Genomic DNA, 18,241 nt, shown 5'->3' with positions numbered 1-18,241 from the left:
TTTGTCCAGAAAAACATCCCGTATACACTCCGGGAATTCCTCCCCTACGGTATTGTTACTAATTTGATTTGCCCAATCTACATGCATATTAAAGTCACCCATAATTACAGATGTTCCTTTATTACATGCGTCTCTAATTTCCTGTTTAATGCCATTCCCAACATCACCACTACAGTTTGGTAGTATATATACAACCTCCACTAATGGTTTTTGCCCCATAGTGTTTCTCAGCTCTACCCATACAGATTCCACATCATTGGAACTAATATCTTTCCTCACTATTGCGTTAATTTCCTCTTTAACCAGCAATGCAACTCCACTGCCTTTTCCTTTTTGTCTGTCCTTCCTAAATACTGAATACCCCAGGATGTTCAGTTCCCATCCCTAGTCACCCTGCAGCCATGTCTCTGTAATCCCGACTATATCATACCTGTTTACATCTATTTGCTCGGTTAATTCATCCACTTTATTACAAATGCTCCTCACGTTAAGGCACAAAGCCTTAAGGCTCATCTTTTTAACATTACTTGTCCCGTTCCCACTATTTTTCACTGAGGCCCTGTTTGATTCTTGCCCTTGATTTCTCTACCTTTCACTTTTCTTATTCCCCTTTCTGTCTTTTGTTCTTGTCTTTGATTCCCCTTCCTCTGACTCCTTGCATAGGTTCCCATCCCCCTGCCATTTTAGTTTAAACCCTCCCCAACCACTCTAGCAAACGTTCCCCCTAGGGCATCAGTCCCGGTCCTGCCGAGGTGTAACCCGTCCAGTTTGTACTGGTCCCACCTCCCCCAGAACCAGTCCCAATGCCCCAGGAATCTGAAACCCTCCCCTTCACACCATCTCTTCAACCACGTTCTCGTTCTTTCCACCGATGGGAACAGTTTCTCCCTATCTACTCTGTCCAGACATCTCAAGATTTTGAATACCTCTATCAAAACTTCCTCTCAACCTTCTCCTCTGCAAGGAGAACAGTCCCAACTTCTTCAATCTAATTATGTAACTGAAGTTCCTCATTCCTGGAACCATTCTTATGAACCTTTTCTGCACTCTCTCTATTGCCTTCATATCTTTACCAAACACCCAGGACTGGATGCAATACTCCAACTGAGGCCGAACCATGTTTAACAAAAACACTTTAACATAACTTCCTTGCTTTTGTACTCTCTGCCCCTACTGATAATGCCTAGGATACTGTATGCTATATTAACCGTGCTCTCAACCTGCCCTGCCACCTTCAGGACAGGTTGAGAGAGTGGTTAATAAAGCAGACATAATGTTTAGCTAGCCAAAACTGTGGAGCTTAACAGCTGTGACTAGCAGGGTTATTCTCTTAGATTTAAAATGGGAATATCTCCATTGCACTGGGCTCTTATGCAGTAAGGCGGCAAATGTCCATGCCCATTACATTATCCCATAGGAGATGAATACTTTGGAGCTGTTCCCATTACTGGGGGGTCAGTATAAGTGGCCAGGACTGTGCCACACACCTACCCTGCTAACAAGGGACAGCGTCTTACTCTCCTCTTGGTAGCGGAGGATGGAGACGCTTTTCATGATGTCTGCTGCCATGATGAAATTCTTGACGCTGATCATCTGGTGGATGTAGAGCTGAGTGTCGATGAACGCCATTCCAGTCAGGTCGTTGTCTTTCAGGCTCCACAGGAAAATCTGTACAAGAGGAATTTCATTACAAGATGTCACTGGGCAGAAGATCCAGAGGGGGAAAAACACTCAATTCTTTCCAATTCTGAAATTTTAAATTAAACAAAGGAAGGGCTTGCAGTGCTGCGCAGTCACTGAGCTACTTTTTGAAGTGTAGTCACTATTGTGCTGTAGGAAACACAAGCTGCCAATCTGAGCACAGCAATAACTCAACAAAGATTAACACGATAAATAATCGGATCATCCATGTTTTTGTGATGTTGTTTGAGGAATAAATTTTAGTTAGGACACCGGGGACAACCTCCCTGTTTCTCTTCAAAATAATGCCATAGGATTTTTCATATCTGAGGGGACCAACAGTTTAACATCTCTTCCGAAAGGCGATACATCCGACAGTGCAGCACTCCCTCAGCGGTGCACTGGAGTGTCAGCCTAGATTATGCCTGTTCCGGGGACTCGAACCCATGAACATCTGATTCAGAGGTATGAGTGCTAACAAACGAGAAAAAAATCCACCCTCACACTGTGCACGGAACATAACCACATCAGCAATGAGAAACTCTGAACTAACAACCGAGGAATGCTACAGCAAATTAACAAGTCACAGCAAAAAAATAATCACATTCCAAGACAAGTGACACTGTCTCATGACAAGTGCGACGGAGCTGAGCAGAATCATTAACATACCTGATACGAGAACCAGAGTGGAGAGTCTTAGAGCTCTCAACTTGAGGGATTGCCATGACATTTAGGGCTTCAAAAGTTTAACGCTTCCAAATTTAACACCATCGTTTTGTAATCTGCTTGCAGCATGGGCTCACGGGGTAATCACCAGCACAAGGCAGGCGAAGAGCTTCCCTCTGGGTTCAGCTTCTTTAATCACTCAAACCACTGAGTTCAGTTGTGCAAAGTAATCAAACAGACAATTTAAGGAGAGAGGGGCTCTGATGAAAGTTCATTGACATGGAATGTTTTAACTCTTTCTCTCTCCCCACAGATGCGGCCAGACCTGCTGTGTATTTCCAGAATTTTCTGTTTTCAATCAAGGAGAGGTGGGTTGCTTCAGCTGAATTGTTTCAAGTTGAAGGCAAAGGGCATGATCTTGAGATTAGCTCCAAGGAAGTACAGGGGGAGATTAGAAAGAGTCTTTTTCACCCTGTGAGTTCTAGGACTGTGCTACATAACTGAGTGGCGCTAAATTGACTGCAGCATTTACCAGGTACTGGGTTGTCACTAAAAAGGTGCGGGAATAAAAGGTGGAAAATGGAATTGGTATGGGAAGAAAGTAATATGTGAGAAATGAATAGATTTGTGTGAAGCCAGCCCACAAGAGACTTAAATTTATCCAGGTCTCCTCTCATCATACACTGAAAATCTCCATGTTTTGCCACATCAGCCTCTAAGATAGGCAGGTAAGTAAAGCATTGATTAAGGACAACATGCTTGTGTCCTCATTGGCAAGACTCTAAATTAGGAACATGCTAATGATGCCATGAGGGGGCGAGCACGGAGCTGTGGTTACCTTCTGTCCGATTGCTGAGACGAGGTAGCCATTGCAGTTACACAGGGCAGTCACAGGGCCCTTCTGCTCCTTCTCATACAGCACCTTGAATTTGTTTTTGGTCAGGGGCTGGCCAGGCTCAGGCACAACTTCAATCACATCAAGGATCAGAATCTGTACAGAAAGAACAAAGAACAAAAATAAAGAACCACTGTTTTATTTTGGTACACAAATTCACAGGGTGTTTCCAGAACCTTCAGCCTCCCCCGTCTTTCACCGAATGTGAAATCTAAAATTTTAAACCTGCAAGCAAGCCTGAAGGGGGGGAGCTGCAAAGGTCCAGAGCTTTGGTTAATTAAACTCCCAGACATTTTGGGGACCCCAAGTCTTGGCTCTTGCCAACCTGCAACAAATCCCTTGTTTTTAGGCAACTGGTAGAGGGTGCACATTCTCAGTTAGATAAACAGAATCCCTTCTCATGCACATTTCTCAGAACCTTGGTAAGGAGACTCTTCACTAAGGCGATGGATTTCTGTGAACGCTACACATCCGGCTGCTCGCAGAACCAATCATTGAAGCATTTACAAGAACAGGAATAAAAAAATAGCATAAACATTTCGATAAACAGCTAGATGCCATGTATCTGGCTTTAACTTCAGGCTGTTTGGTTCAGATGGGGGAGGAGGGGGGGAATGGGGTGACATGGGGCCTTGAGCTTTCTCATCATTTTTGTTATTTATTTGTTCTTGGGATGGGAGCGTCATTGGCTCGTCCAGTATTTGTTGCCCATCCCCAAATTTCCTTGAAGTGGCGGTGAGTCACCTTAAACTGCAGCAGTCCAGGTGGTGCAGGTACACCCACAAGTGCTATTAGGAAGGGGATTTTAACCCAGCGACAGTGAAGGAACGGCGATATAGTTCCAATCAGGATGGTCTGCGACTTGGAGGATAACTTGTAGTTGGCGGTGTTCCCATGCATCTGTTGTCCTTGTCCTTCTAGGTGGTAATGGTCACAGGTTTGGATGGTGCTGTTGAAAGAGCCTTGGTGGGCTTCTGCAGTGCATCTTACATATAGTGCACACTGCTGCCACTGCGTGGTGGTGGCGGAGGGACCAAATGTTTAAGGTGATGGTTGGAGTGCCAATCAGGTGGGTTGCTTTGTCCTAGGTGGAATCGAGCTTCTTGAGTGTTGTTGGGGTTGCACTCATCCAGGCAAGCAGAGAGAATTCTATCACACTCCTGGCTTGTGCTATACAAACTGACACAGTCTTAAGGTTAGGAGAAGTTCCACTGCTGGGATCCACAGGAGTGTGTCAATATCTGCAAGAGACCGCCAAACACAGGCTAAGAACAACTGCTGGACACAGCTGTGCAGCCACACAATTCAAAGTATTTTCGAGTCTTTTTTTTTTAATATAAAGTTCTTTCATCTGAACTATACACACAACTGTGAAACTGGTGCCATGGACCAATCTAGATCGTATGGGCAGTACAACTCAAACAGTTACCAGTTTTTAACATCAACATAATGATTTGTTACAAGCAATGCGAATGTTGACCATCTCACTTACCCGGCCCCTGCAGGTAACCTCCTCGCCCTGTGTCAGGCACGTCCCCACAGCAATGTAACCCTTCAGTCCTGACACGGTCTCCTCGCTCCTCAACGACACCGTTTTCATGCAGGTTACATGTTCCCAGTCCTCCATGTCAATCCTACATAAAGTCACAAATGGGAGTCAGAGGAGCTGATGGAGACATTATGTGCAATGTACAAATAGGAAATGGACAAAGTACATCTGAGCTTGTCCAAAACTCTGCTGCCCATGTCTCAACTCACAACAAGTCCAGTTCACCCATTACCACTGACCTACAAAGGTGCCCAGACCAGCAGCACCAGTGTTAAAATTCTAACCATTTTTTTCAAATTCCTTCATCACATTGTTCCCTGCCCAGCTCTGTAATCTCCTCCAGCCCTTCAAGATTTCTGCACGCCTCCAATTCTGGTCTCTTCAGTATCCCCAATTTCCATTGCTCCACCATTGGTAGCCCTGCCCTTAGCTGCCCGGGCCCTATGCTCTGGAATTTCCTCTCAAATTTCTCAGCCTCTCTCTCTTCCTTTAAGACAGGCGTTAAATGTTGCCTCATTGACCAAACCTTTGGTCATCTGTCCTAATATTTCCTTATGTAGCTTGCTGCCAAATTAGGTTTGGTTACATCCCGGTGAAGTGCCCTGGAAGGTTAAAGGCGTATTTAATACAAGTTGTTGTACAACTGTTTGCAAAAACCAACAGAAGTGGTGTCTCTGGCTGCTATGGAGCGCGAGGTAGTCAGTGTGCAGAAGTAGGCACTCTGATTGAATGTCCATCACCATAGCCTACTTCCCATACCTTCTACACATTATATTCTTAACACTTCAGTTTCTTTCCCCCCCACTTTAAGAAAGACCGACCAACGGGAAGCTTCAAGTGAAGAGCATTGCTGAAGGGGAGCTCAGTTCGAGCGATGTTGGGCCTGCAGCCTGGGATTTTGTATCCGTTTAAATTAATGGACAGAAAAGCATAGCCGGTGGGAACCAGAACAAACCTCCCCCCGCGAGTTCCTCCGTGTTGGCAGCACTCCAGGAAAAAACTTTTTTTATTTCAAGGAACTAAACCTTAGCGTTAATGGCTGAAACAGGAAAACTGGCAAACGTGGAACAATCAGCAGCTCAATCAAAAAATATTCAATTTAAGATTTTCAAAAACCTTTGTTTTTATTCATTCATAGTATGTGTGCTTTGCTGGCTGGGCCAGCATTTATTGCCCATCCCTAGTTGCCCTTGAGAAGGTGGCGGTGAGCTGCCTTCTTGAACTGCTGCAGTCCATGTGGTGTAGGTACACCCACAGTGCTGTTAGGGAGGGAGTTCCAGGATTTTGACCCAGCGACAGTGAAGGGACGGCCGATATATTTCCAAGCCAGGATGGTCAGTGACTTGGAGGGGAACTTCCAGGTGGTGGTGTTCCCATCTATCTGCTGCTCTTGTCCTTCTAGATGGTAGTGGTCGTGGGTTTGGAAGGTGCTGTCAAAGGAGCCTTGGTGAGTTTCTGCAGCGCATCTTGTAGATGGTACACACTGCTGCTACTGTGCGTCAGTGGTGGAGCGAGTGAAGTTTGTGGATGTGGCGCCAATCAAGCAGGCTGCTTTGTCCTGGACAGTGTCAAACTTCTTGAGTGTTGTGGGAGCTGCACTCATCCAGGCAAGTGGGGAGTATTCCATCACACTCCTGACTTGTGCCTAGTAGATGGTGGACAGGCTTTGGGGAGTCAGGAGGTAAGTTACTCACTGCAGGATTCCTAGCCTCTGACCTGTTGTTGTAGCCAGTATTTATATAGCTAGTCCAGTTCAGTTTCTGGTCAATGGTAACCCGCAGGATGTTGATAGTGGTTGGATTCAGCAATGGTAATGCCATTGAATGTCAAGGGGCAGCAGTTAGATTCTCTCTTGGCCACTGCCTGGCACTTGTGTGGCGCAAATGTTGCTTACCACTTGTCAGCCTACACCTGGATATTGTCTGGGTTTTGCTGCATTTAGACATGGGCTGCTTCAGTGTCTGAGGAGTCATGAATGGTGCTGAACATTGTGCAATCATCAGAGAACATCCCCACTTCTGACCTTATGATGGAAGGAAGATCATTGATGAAGCAGCTGAAGACATTACCCTGAGGAACCTCTTCAGTGATGTCCTGGAGCTGAGATGATTTACCTCCAACCACCACAACCATCTTCTTTTGTGCTAGGTATGACTCCAATCAGTGGAGAATTTTCCCCAATTCCCATTGACTGTAGTTTTGCTCGGACTTCTTGATGCCACTCTCAGTCAAATGCGGCTTTGATGTCAGGGGCAGTCACTCTCACCTCACCATGAGATCTTTTGTCCATGTTTGAACCAAGGCTGTATTGAGGTCAGAAGCTGAGTCATAGTAGTGCGCGTCAGTGAGCAGGTTATTGCTAAGCAAGTGCCGTTTGATAGCACTGTTGATGACCTCTTCCATCTCTTTATTGATGATCGAGAGTAGACTGATGGGGCTGTAATTGGCCGGGTTGGATTTATCCTGTTTGTGTGTACAGGACATACCTGGGCAATTTTCCATATTGCTGGGTAGATGCCAGTGTTGTAGCTGTACTAAAACAGCTTGGCTAGGGGTGCAGCAAGTTCTGGAGCACAAGTCTTCAGTACTATTACTGGAATATTGTCAGAGCCCATAGCTTTTGCAGTATCCAGTGCCTTCAGCCTTTTCTTGATATCACGTGGAGTGAATCGAATTGGTTGAAGAATTGAATTGGCATCTGTGATGCTGGGGACCTCCGGAGGAGTCCGAGATGGATCGACCACTCGGCACTTCTGTCTGAAGACTGTTGCGAATGCTTTAGCCTTGTCTTTTGCACTGATGTGCTGGGCTCCCCATCATTGAGGATAGGAGTATTTGTTAGTTGTCGCAGACCCAGTCTAGCAGCTATGTCGTTTAGGACTCGGCCAGCTCGGTCTTGGAGGACATTGAAGTCCCCCACCCAGAGTACATTCTGCACCCTTGCCACCCTCAGTGCTTCCTCCTAGTGGTGTTCAACATGGAGGACACTGATTCATCAGCTGAGGGGGAAGCAGTATGTGGTAATCAGCACGAGGTTCCCTAGCCCATGTTTGACCTGATGCCATGAGACTTCATGTGGTCCAGAGTCAATATAGAGGGCTCCTAGGGCAACTTTCTCCCAACTGTCGCAACCATTGTGCCGCCACCTCTGCTGGGTCTGTCCTGCTGTTCGGACAGAACATACCCAGGGATGGTGATGGTGGTGTCTGGGACATTATCTGTATGGTATGATTCCGTGAGGATGACTATGTCGGGCTGTTGCTTGACTAGTTTGTGAGACTGCTCTCCCAATTTTTGCACAAGTCCCCAGATGTTAGTAAGGAGGACTTTGCTGGGTTGGGGGAGCACAGCACATCAGTGCAAAAGATAAGGCTGAAGCATCTGCAACAGTCTTCAGCCAGAAGTGTTGAATGGATGATCCATCTCGGCCTCCTCCAGAGGTCCCCAGTACCACTGATTTCATTCTTCAGCCAATTCAATTCATGAAGTTCACTGGATACTGCAAAGGCTACGGGCCCTGATGGTATTTACTGAAGACTTGAGCTTCAGAACTTGTCACTCCCCTAGTACAGCTACAACAGTGGCATCTACCCAACAATATGGAATATTGCCCAGGGCTAGGTTTGCCATTATTGTTTCCATTGCCTAGGTCAATGCCGAGCGGTCCATCCAGTTTCATTCCTTTTTATTAACTATTTAACCATTGGATACAACTGAGAGGTTTGCTAGGACACTTCAGAGGGCGTTTAAGAGTCAATCACCTTGCTGGAGTCACATGTAGGCTAGGCCAGGCAAGGATGGCAGATTCCCTTTCCTAAAGGACGTTAGTGAACCAGGTGGGTTTTTATGACCATCGACAAGATTTTTCTTGTATTGGATTCAAATTCCACCATCTGTGGTGCGATTCGAACCCGAGTCCCCAGAGTGTTACCCTGGGCCTCTGCATTACCCGTCCAGTGACAATACCATTGCACCACCACCTCCCCAATAATAGCTGCAAATAACTTCAAGTTTCTTGTGGGTTAAAGTCCTGGCCACCCACTAGGTTCAAAGGCTCATACTTACACCTCACCCCTTCGATTGTCGAATTCTTCTAACTTCCTGGAAAGGATTAAAAAAAGGACACAAGAAGTGTTTCAGATAAATTGGATCACAGAAGGCACAATTAACCTATCTAATATCAAACAATGTGTGTTCTGGAGACGTTCATCCTCCAAGGGACAAATACTATCTGGTTACAGCAATGCTGTAACAGATAAATATATCAGAAGTGAAACACATATTTTGTATATTGTAAAAGCTATTGTAGCTGGAATAAACCCACCGGAACTGTAATTACCTAACCATCTCTTTACTACAGTGGACTGAATAGGAAACAAAACATCATGATAAGAGCATTTGTAACCAGCTCTCCAACACTTAGTAGTGGCTTTCAGTTGGTGCCATTAATGACCTGGTGCGTCAAACTTGTATTTAACAAGTGGTTTTCTTTTTTAAATAAAAACTGATAACATGCTCCCCCAGCCTGTCTGGGAGTCAGGTTTAAATTCTTGGCCCATTCTCTGAAGTTTGTGATCTCAGCCATGGTATCGGAAGGCATGCATCGAATTAGCCTCAGCACTTCTGGACATGGGGAGGGGTTGGAACAGAGAGGGAGGACCTTTTCCTGTGTACTCACACTGACTGACATTCTAAACTCACATATACTCAAAAGGTCAAGACTACGCCTGGTGAACATATCCGAATTTGAGGAAAGAAAATAACCTATTTAAAGATACAGTCACCCTCAAAACCCAAAATTAGAATGATTTAATGTTTTTTTTTTACAGAAGCCCTGCTCTAGCTGGTTGGCAATATCCCATGCCTTTGTTGCATGGTAACTGCACTTCATCATATTAGCCAGTTGCCACACTGTTCAATCCTGTTATAATTCTAACATAGAAAAGGTCGTATCTGAAAATCAAGGATTTTCAAGGAAAATCAAGAATAGATGTTCTATCATTTAGGTGTCACTAACACACACTGTGCGCATTACGTCCACAAAGACACCTAGACATCATTAATCTACCAAGTCTTATTCCAGTTCAACTCTTTGAATCCGATATTGGGCACAGGATAAAGATCTAGGATTCTGACACTCAAATCCATTCAAAGAATTGATGGGTGATAAGAAACAATTTCGTACATGTCATTTCTGGAGAGGTAAGAGTTTCTTTTCAGTCCACTGAATCTGAAAACAGGCACTTCAAACGAATGTTGGTCACACATCAGCTCTTTCTAGTAAGATTTCAATCAGACAGAGTTGCTTTAACTCACCGAGTATTGGGAATGGCTTCCCAGCTGACAGGAGAGATCAGCTGAATGGAAAACTTCTCCAACATTGGGTAGATGTACCTGTCATCTGTCAATAGAACAAGGTATCAGTGCCAAGGGGCAAAGGCTTATTCTTTTCTACTAATAGCAATGGGAGGTTGTTGTTCCCCTACTCATTAGAACCAATAGAAGGATGTTGCCCCATCCCATTCACTAGCACATAGGATCATGTAGCTTTACAACATAGCTTATGCCCACTCAACTCATCGTGCTTCTGCTAGTTGTTAAAAGGTCTATTTACTCAGTCTTATTCCCTTGTCCCTTCCTCAGCCTCATTTTTTATTCAGTTCCCTTTAAAAGCTATTATGAATCTGTTTCCACCAGCATTTCTGGCAGATATTCTATGGCCTGACAACTCTTTGCATAAAAAAAAAATCCTCCTAACGTCTTCCTTTGTTCTATCGGTAACAATCCTAAATTCATGGCAATGAGAAATCATTGAACCGTACCCACACATTCACAGCAATGAAAAAGTGAATCAATTGAATCAATAGCAATGGCCAAGCTAAGTTATGTCTACGATGGCCAGTCAGGATTCACAACAAATTCAGCAGTCGTTTCTGCACATCATATAATTAATTGATGATAAAGCTACCCCTTATTCCTGACTGCTAAACTTTGGTTCTTAATCTTTGCCATGCAGTGGACAGAGTAAGGACCACAATTTTAATTCCTGGTTCAATATAGTCAGGCTAAAAAAAGACTATAAGTCTAAACATATGAAGGAGAACACTGCAACATTTCAACATTTAACACCACAAAAATCTCCAATTTCAGCTGCAGCTTTAGGAACACTATTATAGAACCAGATTCCTACAGCATGCTAGGAGTGAACTGCTTTACAGACACCATCCTGACTTGGAAATATATCGCCGTTCCTTCACTGTCGCTGGGTCAAAATTCTGGAAGTCCCTTCCTAACAGCACGGTGGGTGTACCTACACCACATGGACTGCAGCGGTTCAAGGAGGCAGCTCACCACCACCTTCTCTGGGGCAATTAGGGATGGGCAATAAATGCTGGCCCAGCCAGCGAAGACCACATCCCATGAATGAATTTTTAAAAAGTATCACCAAATACCATTCCTCCCCAGGGACCCAGATTCCCTTTGTTGCCAAGCTAAAGGCACCTTCATTCAGTTCTGGGCTTACTCACCACGCTCAACATTCTCAAACTCTTTGTCTTCCCCGGTCATCTTTGGGATCCTATTACAAATCTCTGTCACACTTGTCGTTACTGCATACACCTAAAGAAGAAGACACATTTTCACAGTACCCATAAAGAAATCTTACCTATAGGCTATGTGGATTTTCTTAGAAGAAATCAAGTGTCAAGGGCCCTGGCTACGTGGATAAAGGGCGACCGGTAGACACGGTGTACTTGGATTTCCAAAAGAAATTTGATAAGAGCTCACGGTGTAGGGAGTAACATATTAGCATGGACTGAGGATTGGTTAGCTAACAGAAAGCAGGGATAAATGGGCCATTTTCAGGTTGGCAATCTGTAACTAATAGTGCCACAGGGGTCAGTGCTGAGGTCTCAGCTACTTACAATCTGTATCAAAGACTTGGATGAAGGGACCGAATGTCTGGTTGCTAAATTTTTGGATGACACAAAGATAGGTGAGAGAGGAAGTTGTGAAGAGGACATAGGGGAGGTTAAGTGACTGGGCAAAAATATGACAGATGGAGAATAATGTAGGAAAATGTGAACTTGTCCACTTTGGCAGAAAGAACAGAAAAGCAGCATATTATTTAAATAGAGAGATTGCAGAACTCTACAGTACAGAGGGATCTGGGTATCCTGGTACATGAATCACAGTTAGTATGTAGGTACAGAAAATGGTTAGGAAGAAAAATGGAATGTTGGTGTTTATTGCAAGGGGAATGGAATATAAAAGTAGGGAAGGTTTGCTACAGTTGCACAGGGCTTTTGAGACACCACATGTGGAGTATTGTATACAGGTTTGGTCTTCTTACTTAAGGATATAACTGCATTTGAAGCAGTTCAGAGAAGGTTCACTCAACTGATTCCTGGAATGAAGGGGTTATCTTATGAGGAAAGGTTGGGCACTTGCAACTTGTTAAGGAGTTTAATCTTAAAATAAATTAATCATTGAGTTTTTGAAAGAAGCCTGGTCAGAGTCTCTTTTCTTCTGAGTACTAGCGGTATAGGTACACAATTGGCATTTTTGGTGGGAAAATTAAACATTAATGGTATGGCCTGCAGAGTAGTGGAGTTTGATCATTTGTGCACTCCTCCCCTCCCGGTCATAACAAGTGATCCAATGCTGGAAAGTGCGTGTCCGTGGAGTCCCACATACAGAGAAGTTTGAAGATCTCTACACTAGGCACCTTCAAATAATCTCTACAGAAACACAACCTGAATATGGAAAGACAGAGTATGTAACTGTACCACTGGGGCACTTTGCACAGTGCAAGTGAACATAGTAAAGAATTTCACACGGCCACAATTGCACTTTACTGAAATCCCAGTGGCAACACCAGTGCCAGAGGCCAATGAAACAACACCTCTGCTTAAAGAGACATTCTAGAGTAAAAGAAGCAAGATTCTAAATAAAGCAATATTTCTTACCTTAGTTTCCACGTGATACGATACATAATGTGCTGTGCAACGTAGTGGGATCTTTCGAACTGGCCACGGTGCATCGTAAGACAAGTATGTAGGTAACACGCTGATTCGAAGGTCACCCTATAGGATTGTAATTGAGAAAAGACAAGTGAGAGCAAAATTCTTTTTATGCCTGCTTTTTAAATAGAAATCTCCTCGCTCCATGGGGTGCCAGGTTCTTTCAACATCAGATGAACAACTACATTAATGCTTTTCATAAGTTTAAAGCAACAGGGAGCTTAGAGAGGCATGCTTCCCTGATGGGTTAATATATAAAAGGACTGCACACTGTTACTGAGCTACACAAGCTAGTAAACCCAAAGTGCATTTTCTGCTCTGTTCTGAGCACTTCAACTGACCTGTGGCTCCTGGTTTAGGGACAAGGATGAGGGGGAACAGAAAGTATTCTCATCCCTGAGCTTTACCTAATGACATTTGCTGGAGAGTACATGCGTGTAGATGCCAAAGACAGACAGTGCTGGGGTCAACTTAAATGCTATCCACCACCAAACAGCCTGCAAGCGCTCATTGTCCAATCTCTCAGATGACGAACGGTGATTTGGGAGGTACAAGGAATCATTAGAGAAGCATTCCTTGCAGTAAGTCAGCGCAGGAGGTGAGGAGTGAAGAACAAAGAGCAACAATAGAGGGACTCAGCAATGGAACCATTAGACAGAGCTTGTATGCTCAGCTGAGAGCCAGCCAGACTTCTGCTCAGCAATACTTTTCCTGAAAGTACCTCTCCTGGAATATTTTCTAGGTAACTTAGACCCGAAGGGACTTGTATCCCTGTTGCTAATTAGAACATAACATAAGAACGTAAGAACTAGGAGCAGGAGTAGGCAATTCAGCCCCTCGAGCCTGCCCCGCCATCCAATACGATCATGGCTGATCTCATTTCGGCCTCAACTCCAATTTCCCGCCCTCTCCCCATAACCTTTCACCCCGTTACTAATTAAAAATCTGTCTATCTCCTTAAATTTATTCAGCGTCCCGGCATCCACTGCACTTTGAGGTAGTGAATTCCACAGATTCACGACCCTTTGAGAAAAGTAATTCCTCGTCATCTCCAATTTAAAGCTACCACCCCTTAGCCGAAAACTATGGCCTCTCGTTCTAGAATGCCCCACAAAGGGAAACATCCGCTCTACATCTACTTTGTCTATCCCCTTTAGTATCTTATATACCTCAATTAGATCTCCTTTCATTCTTCTAAACTCTAGCGAGTATAGACCTAAACTGCTCAATCTCTCCTCATAAGACAAGCCCCGCATCTCTGGAATCAATCTAGTGAACCTCCTCTGAACCACCTCCAATTCAACTACATCCTTCCTCAAGTAAGGGGACCAAAACTGTGCACAGTACTCCAGGTGCGGTCTTACCAATGCCTTGTACAGTTGCAACAACACTTCCCTATTTTTATACTCTATTCCTTTAGCAATAAATGCCAAAATTCCATTTGCCTTCCTTATTACCTGCTGTACCTACAGACTAGCTTTCAGCGATTCATGCACGAGGACACCCAGATCCCTCTGCACTGAAGCATTCTGAAGTTTCTCTCCATTTAAACAATAAGTTGCCTTTATATTCTTCCGACCAAAATGGATAACCTCACACTTATCCACATTAAACTCCATCTGCCAAATTTTGGCTCATTCACCTAACCTGCCCATATCCATTTGTAAATTTCTTATTTCTTCATTGCAACTTACTTTCCCACCTATTTTGGTGTCATCTGCAAATTTAGCTATAGTATCTTCTATCCCTGAATCCAAGTCATTAATATAGATTGTAAATTGTTGGGGCCCAAGGACTGTAACCCTGTGGCACCCTACTAGTTACAGCTTGCCATCCAGAAAAAGACTCATTTATCCCGACTCTCTGCTTTCTGTTGGTTAGCCAATCCTCTATCCAAGCTAATATATTACCCCTAACTCCGTGTGATCTTATCTTGTGTATTGCGGCACCTTATCAAAGGCCTTCTGGAAGTCCAGATATACTACATCTACAGGATCCCCATTATCCACTTTGCTTGTCACATCTTCAAAGAACTCTAGCAAATTAGTCAAACATGATTTACTCTTCATAAAACCATGCTGACTCTGATGGATTGCATTTTGACTTTCCAAATGTCCCATTACTACTTCCTTAATAATGGATTCCAACAATTTCCCAACGACAGATGTTAAACTAACTGGTCTATAGTTTCCTACTTTCTGCCTCCCCACCAACTTTTTGAATAAGGGTGTTATATTAACATTTTTCCAATCCACTGGAACCTTTCCAGAATCCAGAGAATTTTGGAATATTATAGCCAATGCATCCACTATCTCCGCTGCTACTTCCTTTAAGACCCTGGGGACTTGTCACCCTTTAATCCCAATAGTTTGCTCAGTACTTTTTCTTTGGTGATGGTGATTGTTCTAAGTTCCTCCTTCTCTATACCCTCTGCACTACCTGTTACTATTGGGGGCGGTACTAGTGTCCTCCACTGTGAAAACTGAGGCAAAATATTGATTAAACGCCTCTGCCATTTCTGCGTTCCCATTAACTCCCCAGTCTCATCCTCCAATGGACCAACATAAACTTTAGCTACTCTCTTTCCTTTTATATACTTGTAGAAGATTTTGCTGTCAGTTTTTACATTTTGCGCTAGTTTTCTTTCATAATTTACCTTTGCTCTTTTTATTATTTTTTTAGTAACCCTTTGTTGATCTTTAAAAGTTTCCCAATCTTCCAGCCTGCCACTGACCTTGGCAATTTGGTATGCCTTAGTTTTTGCCTTTATGTTATCTTTAACTTCCTTGCTTAGCCATGGACGCTTTTCCCCCCTCTTACCATCTTTCTTCCTCATTGGGATATATTTTACTTGGGAGGAATTGAATATCTCCTTAAATATCTGCCACTGTTCATCAACTGTCCTACTTTGTAGTCTCCCTGCCCAGTCCACTAGGGTCAAATCTGCCCTCATGCCTATGTAGTTACCTTTGTTTAACTCCAGAACACTAGTGTGGGACTCCAGTTTCTCGCTCTCAAACTGAACTTGAAATTCTAGCATGCTATGATCACTCTTCCCTAGAGGATCCTTTACAATGAGATCATTAACTAATCCCATCTCATTACACAAAACCAAATCCAGAATAGCCTGCTCCCTGGTTGGTTCCACAACATATTGCTCCAAGAAACAATCTCTAATACACTCTATAAACTCTCCCTCGAGGCTACCCTTGCCAATTTGATTCGTCCATCCATGTGAATATTAAAATCACTCATGATTATTGCCATGACTTTCTTACATGTTCCCAGTATTTCCTGGTTTATACTGTGCCCTACTGCTGAACTACTGTTTGGGGACGTACAGATTACTCCCACCAGGGACTTCTTTCCCTTGCTATTTCTAATTTCTACCCAGACTGACTTTATATCTTGCTCTCCAGTGCCTATATCATTCCTCACTATAGCACTGACCTCTTCCTTTACTGACAAAGCTACACCACCTCCTTTTCCTTCCTGCCTATCCTTCCGAAACACTGGGCAGAATTTTCTGCCTGTCGGGTGGGCGGGCCCGACCCAATCTCCGGCAGGCAGGGAGCCAATCCCGCCGGAGAAGCGGGCCCTGCCGCCATTTTATGTGGGTGGGCCAATTAAGGCCCGCCCAGCGTGACGTCCGGCGGGAAGCGCTATGCGCTTCCTGTGCGAGGGTGGGGGTTCCCCAAAAGCGAGAGTGCGCTCTTTCACGCATGCGCACGAAAGAGCGCACATCTCCCTGAGGCAAAGTGCTGCCTCAGGGAGATCGCTTACTCTTTTAAAAATATGAATAGAAAAAAAAATTCCCTAACATGTCCCCCTCATGTGACAATGTCACATGAGATGGGACATGTTCATAATTTACATAATAAGTTAATTAAACTTTTTAAAACCCTGCATGAAACCTCATCCCGCCGGTGGATGAGGTTTCATGTTTTTTCTATTCCCCGCCAGGGCTCCTGGCTGACCCGCCAACCTTAAGGTTGGACGGGCAGGTCCTTTAATTGTATAATTGATTCTGTCAATGGCCTTAATTGGCTTATTTTGCTGCACCCCCGCCTTCCTGAAAATTTAAATGAGTCGGGATGATGTTGGGGGTTCCGCCCGACGTGATCCCGCGTCGCCGAGCGGGCCCCGCTCCCTGCTCGCCAGCGGCAAAGTTCTGCCCACTCAGTACCCTTGGATATTCAACTCCCAAACCTGTTCTCCCTGTAACCACGTCTCAGTAATCGCCACCAAATCATACCTATTTATCTCTATTTGCGCTGTTAACTCATTAGTTTTATTCTGAATGCTATGCGCATTCAGATTAGCAGCAAGTGTTTTAAAAAGAATGCCAATAAAGCAGTGAACACATTATCTCCTAGTGTGTGTGAGAAACAACGCCCCAGAAAAAGTTAACATTTATACAAATATGGAAAAAGGTTGTAAGCACCTGTCTCAAAATAAATCCATCCATTAGAACTGGACCTGGTTTAAAAACAGGCAGGCCTTTCTAGAGAGATGGAATCGGGGATCTCTGGTCCATACCAGATAGTGCCTTTACCCACAAGAACATCAGGGAGCTCTTAAATTATGTGAAAGGAAAAAAACTTCTACTTAAAACACAAACATAGAGATTGTTTTTTATAGTGACAATGCTTGGCTCCATACCTGTTTGTTGAAGTACAGGAAGCCCTTGGGACAGTTGACATTGTGGAAGGGTGCGAAGGATTCGATTGGTCCATCGACCGTCATGGGGTGCATACGCAACGCGCCTCGCGAAGTCATGAACAACCAATGTGGGGACGGGCCACAGATAAATACCTAGGACAGAGAAAGCAGAGATGTTAACGGTGCGTGGAAACAGGCACGGAGGCAGCACTCAAGAAGCTCGACGCCATAAACGAATGAACATCCAATTTGATAAGTACAACATCCATCCCTGCCACACAGTGGCAGCAACGGTGTACCATCTGCAAGACGCATTACACCAACTCACCAAGGCTCCTTTGACAGCATCTTCCAAAACCATAATCTTTACCACCTAGAAGAACAAGTGCAGCAGGTGCATGGGAACGCATGACTGCCACATGCAAGTTCTCCTCCAAGTCGTACATCATCCTGATTTGGAACTGTATCTGTCGCTGGGTCAAAATCCTGGAACCCCCTCCCTCACAGCATTGCGGGTGTACTCTTTTCTAATTCGTTCATGGGATCTGAGTGTTGCTGCTTAGGCCAGTATTTATTGCCCATCCTTAATTGCCCTTGAGAAGGTGGTGGTGAGCTGCCTTCTTGAACCACTGCAAACCATGTGGTGTAGGTACACCCACCGTGCTGTTAGGGAGGGAGCTCCAGGATATTGACCCAGTGACAGTGAAGGAATGATGATATATTTCCAAGTCAGGATGGTGAGTGGCTTGGAGGGGAACTTCCAGGTGG

General features: G+C 44.3%; 1 protein-coding gene across 1 annotated transcript in view; it reads right to left on the bottom strand.

The window, feature by feature from the left end:
• cpsf1 (cleavage and polyadenylation specific factor 1) overlaps positions 1-18,241 on the bottom strand; it is a 114,467-nt gene that overhangs the window by 17,945 nt on the left and 78,281 nt on the right. The window contains exons 26-33 of the mRNA XM_078536209.1: positions 17,474-17,626; positions 12,758-12,874; positions 11,318-11,408; positions 10,107-10,191; positions 8,856-8,891; positions 4,734-4,875; positions 3,185-3,337; positions 1,492-1,668 (exon numbers count right to left, since the gene is read on the bottom strand). Coding sequence (XP_078392335.1) covers positions 1,492-1,668; positions 3,185-3,337; positions 4,734-4,875; positions 8,856-8,891; positions 10,107-10,191; positions 11,318-11,408; positions 12,758-12,874; positions 17,474-17,626 — 954 coding nt within the window. The remainder of the gene's footprint in view (positions 1-1,491; positions 1,669-3,184; positions 3,338-4,733; positions 4,876-8,855; positions 8,892-10,106; positions 10,192-11,317; positions 11,409-12,757; positions 12,875-17,473; positions 17,627-18,241) is intronic.

Source organism: Cetorhinus maximus, chromosome 3 (genome assembly GCF_964194155.1).
Source record: "Cetorhinus maximus chromosome 3, sCetMax3.hap1.1, whole genome shotgun sequence".
Taxonomy (NCBI): Eukaryota; Metazoa; Chordata; class Chondrichthyes; order Lamniformes; family Cetorhinidae; genus Cetorhinus; species Cetorhinus maximus.
This window is presented reverse-complemented; position numbering and strand designations above follow the sequence as displayed.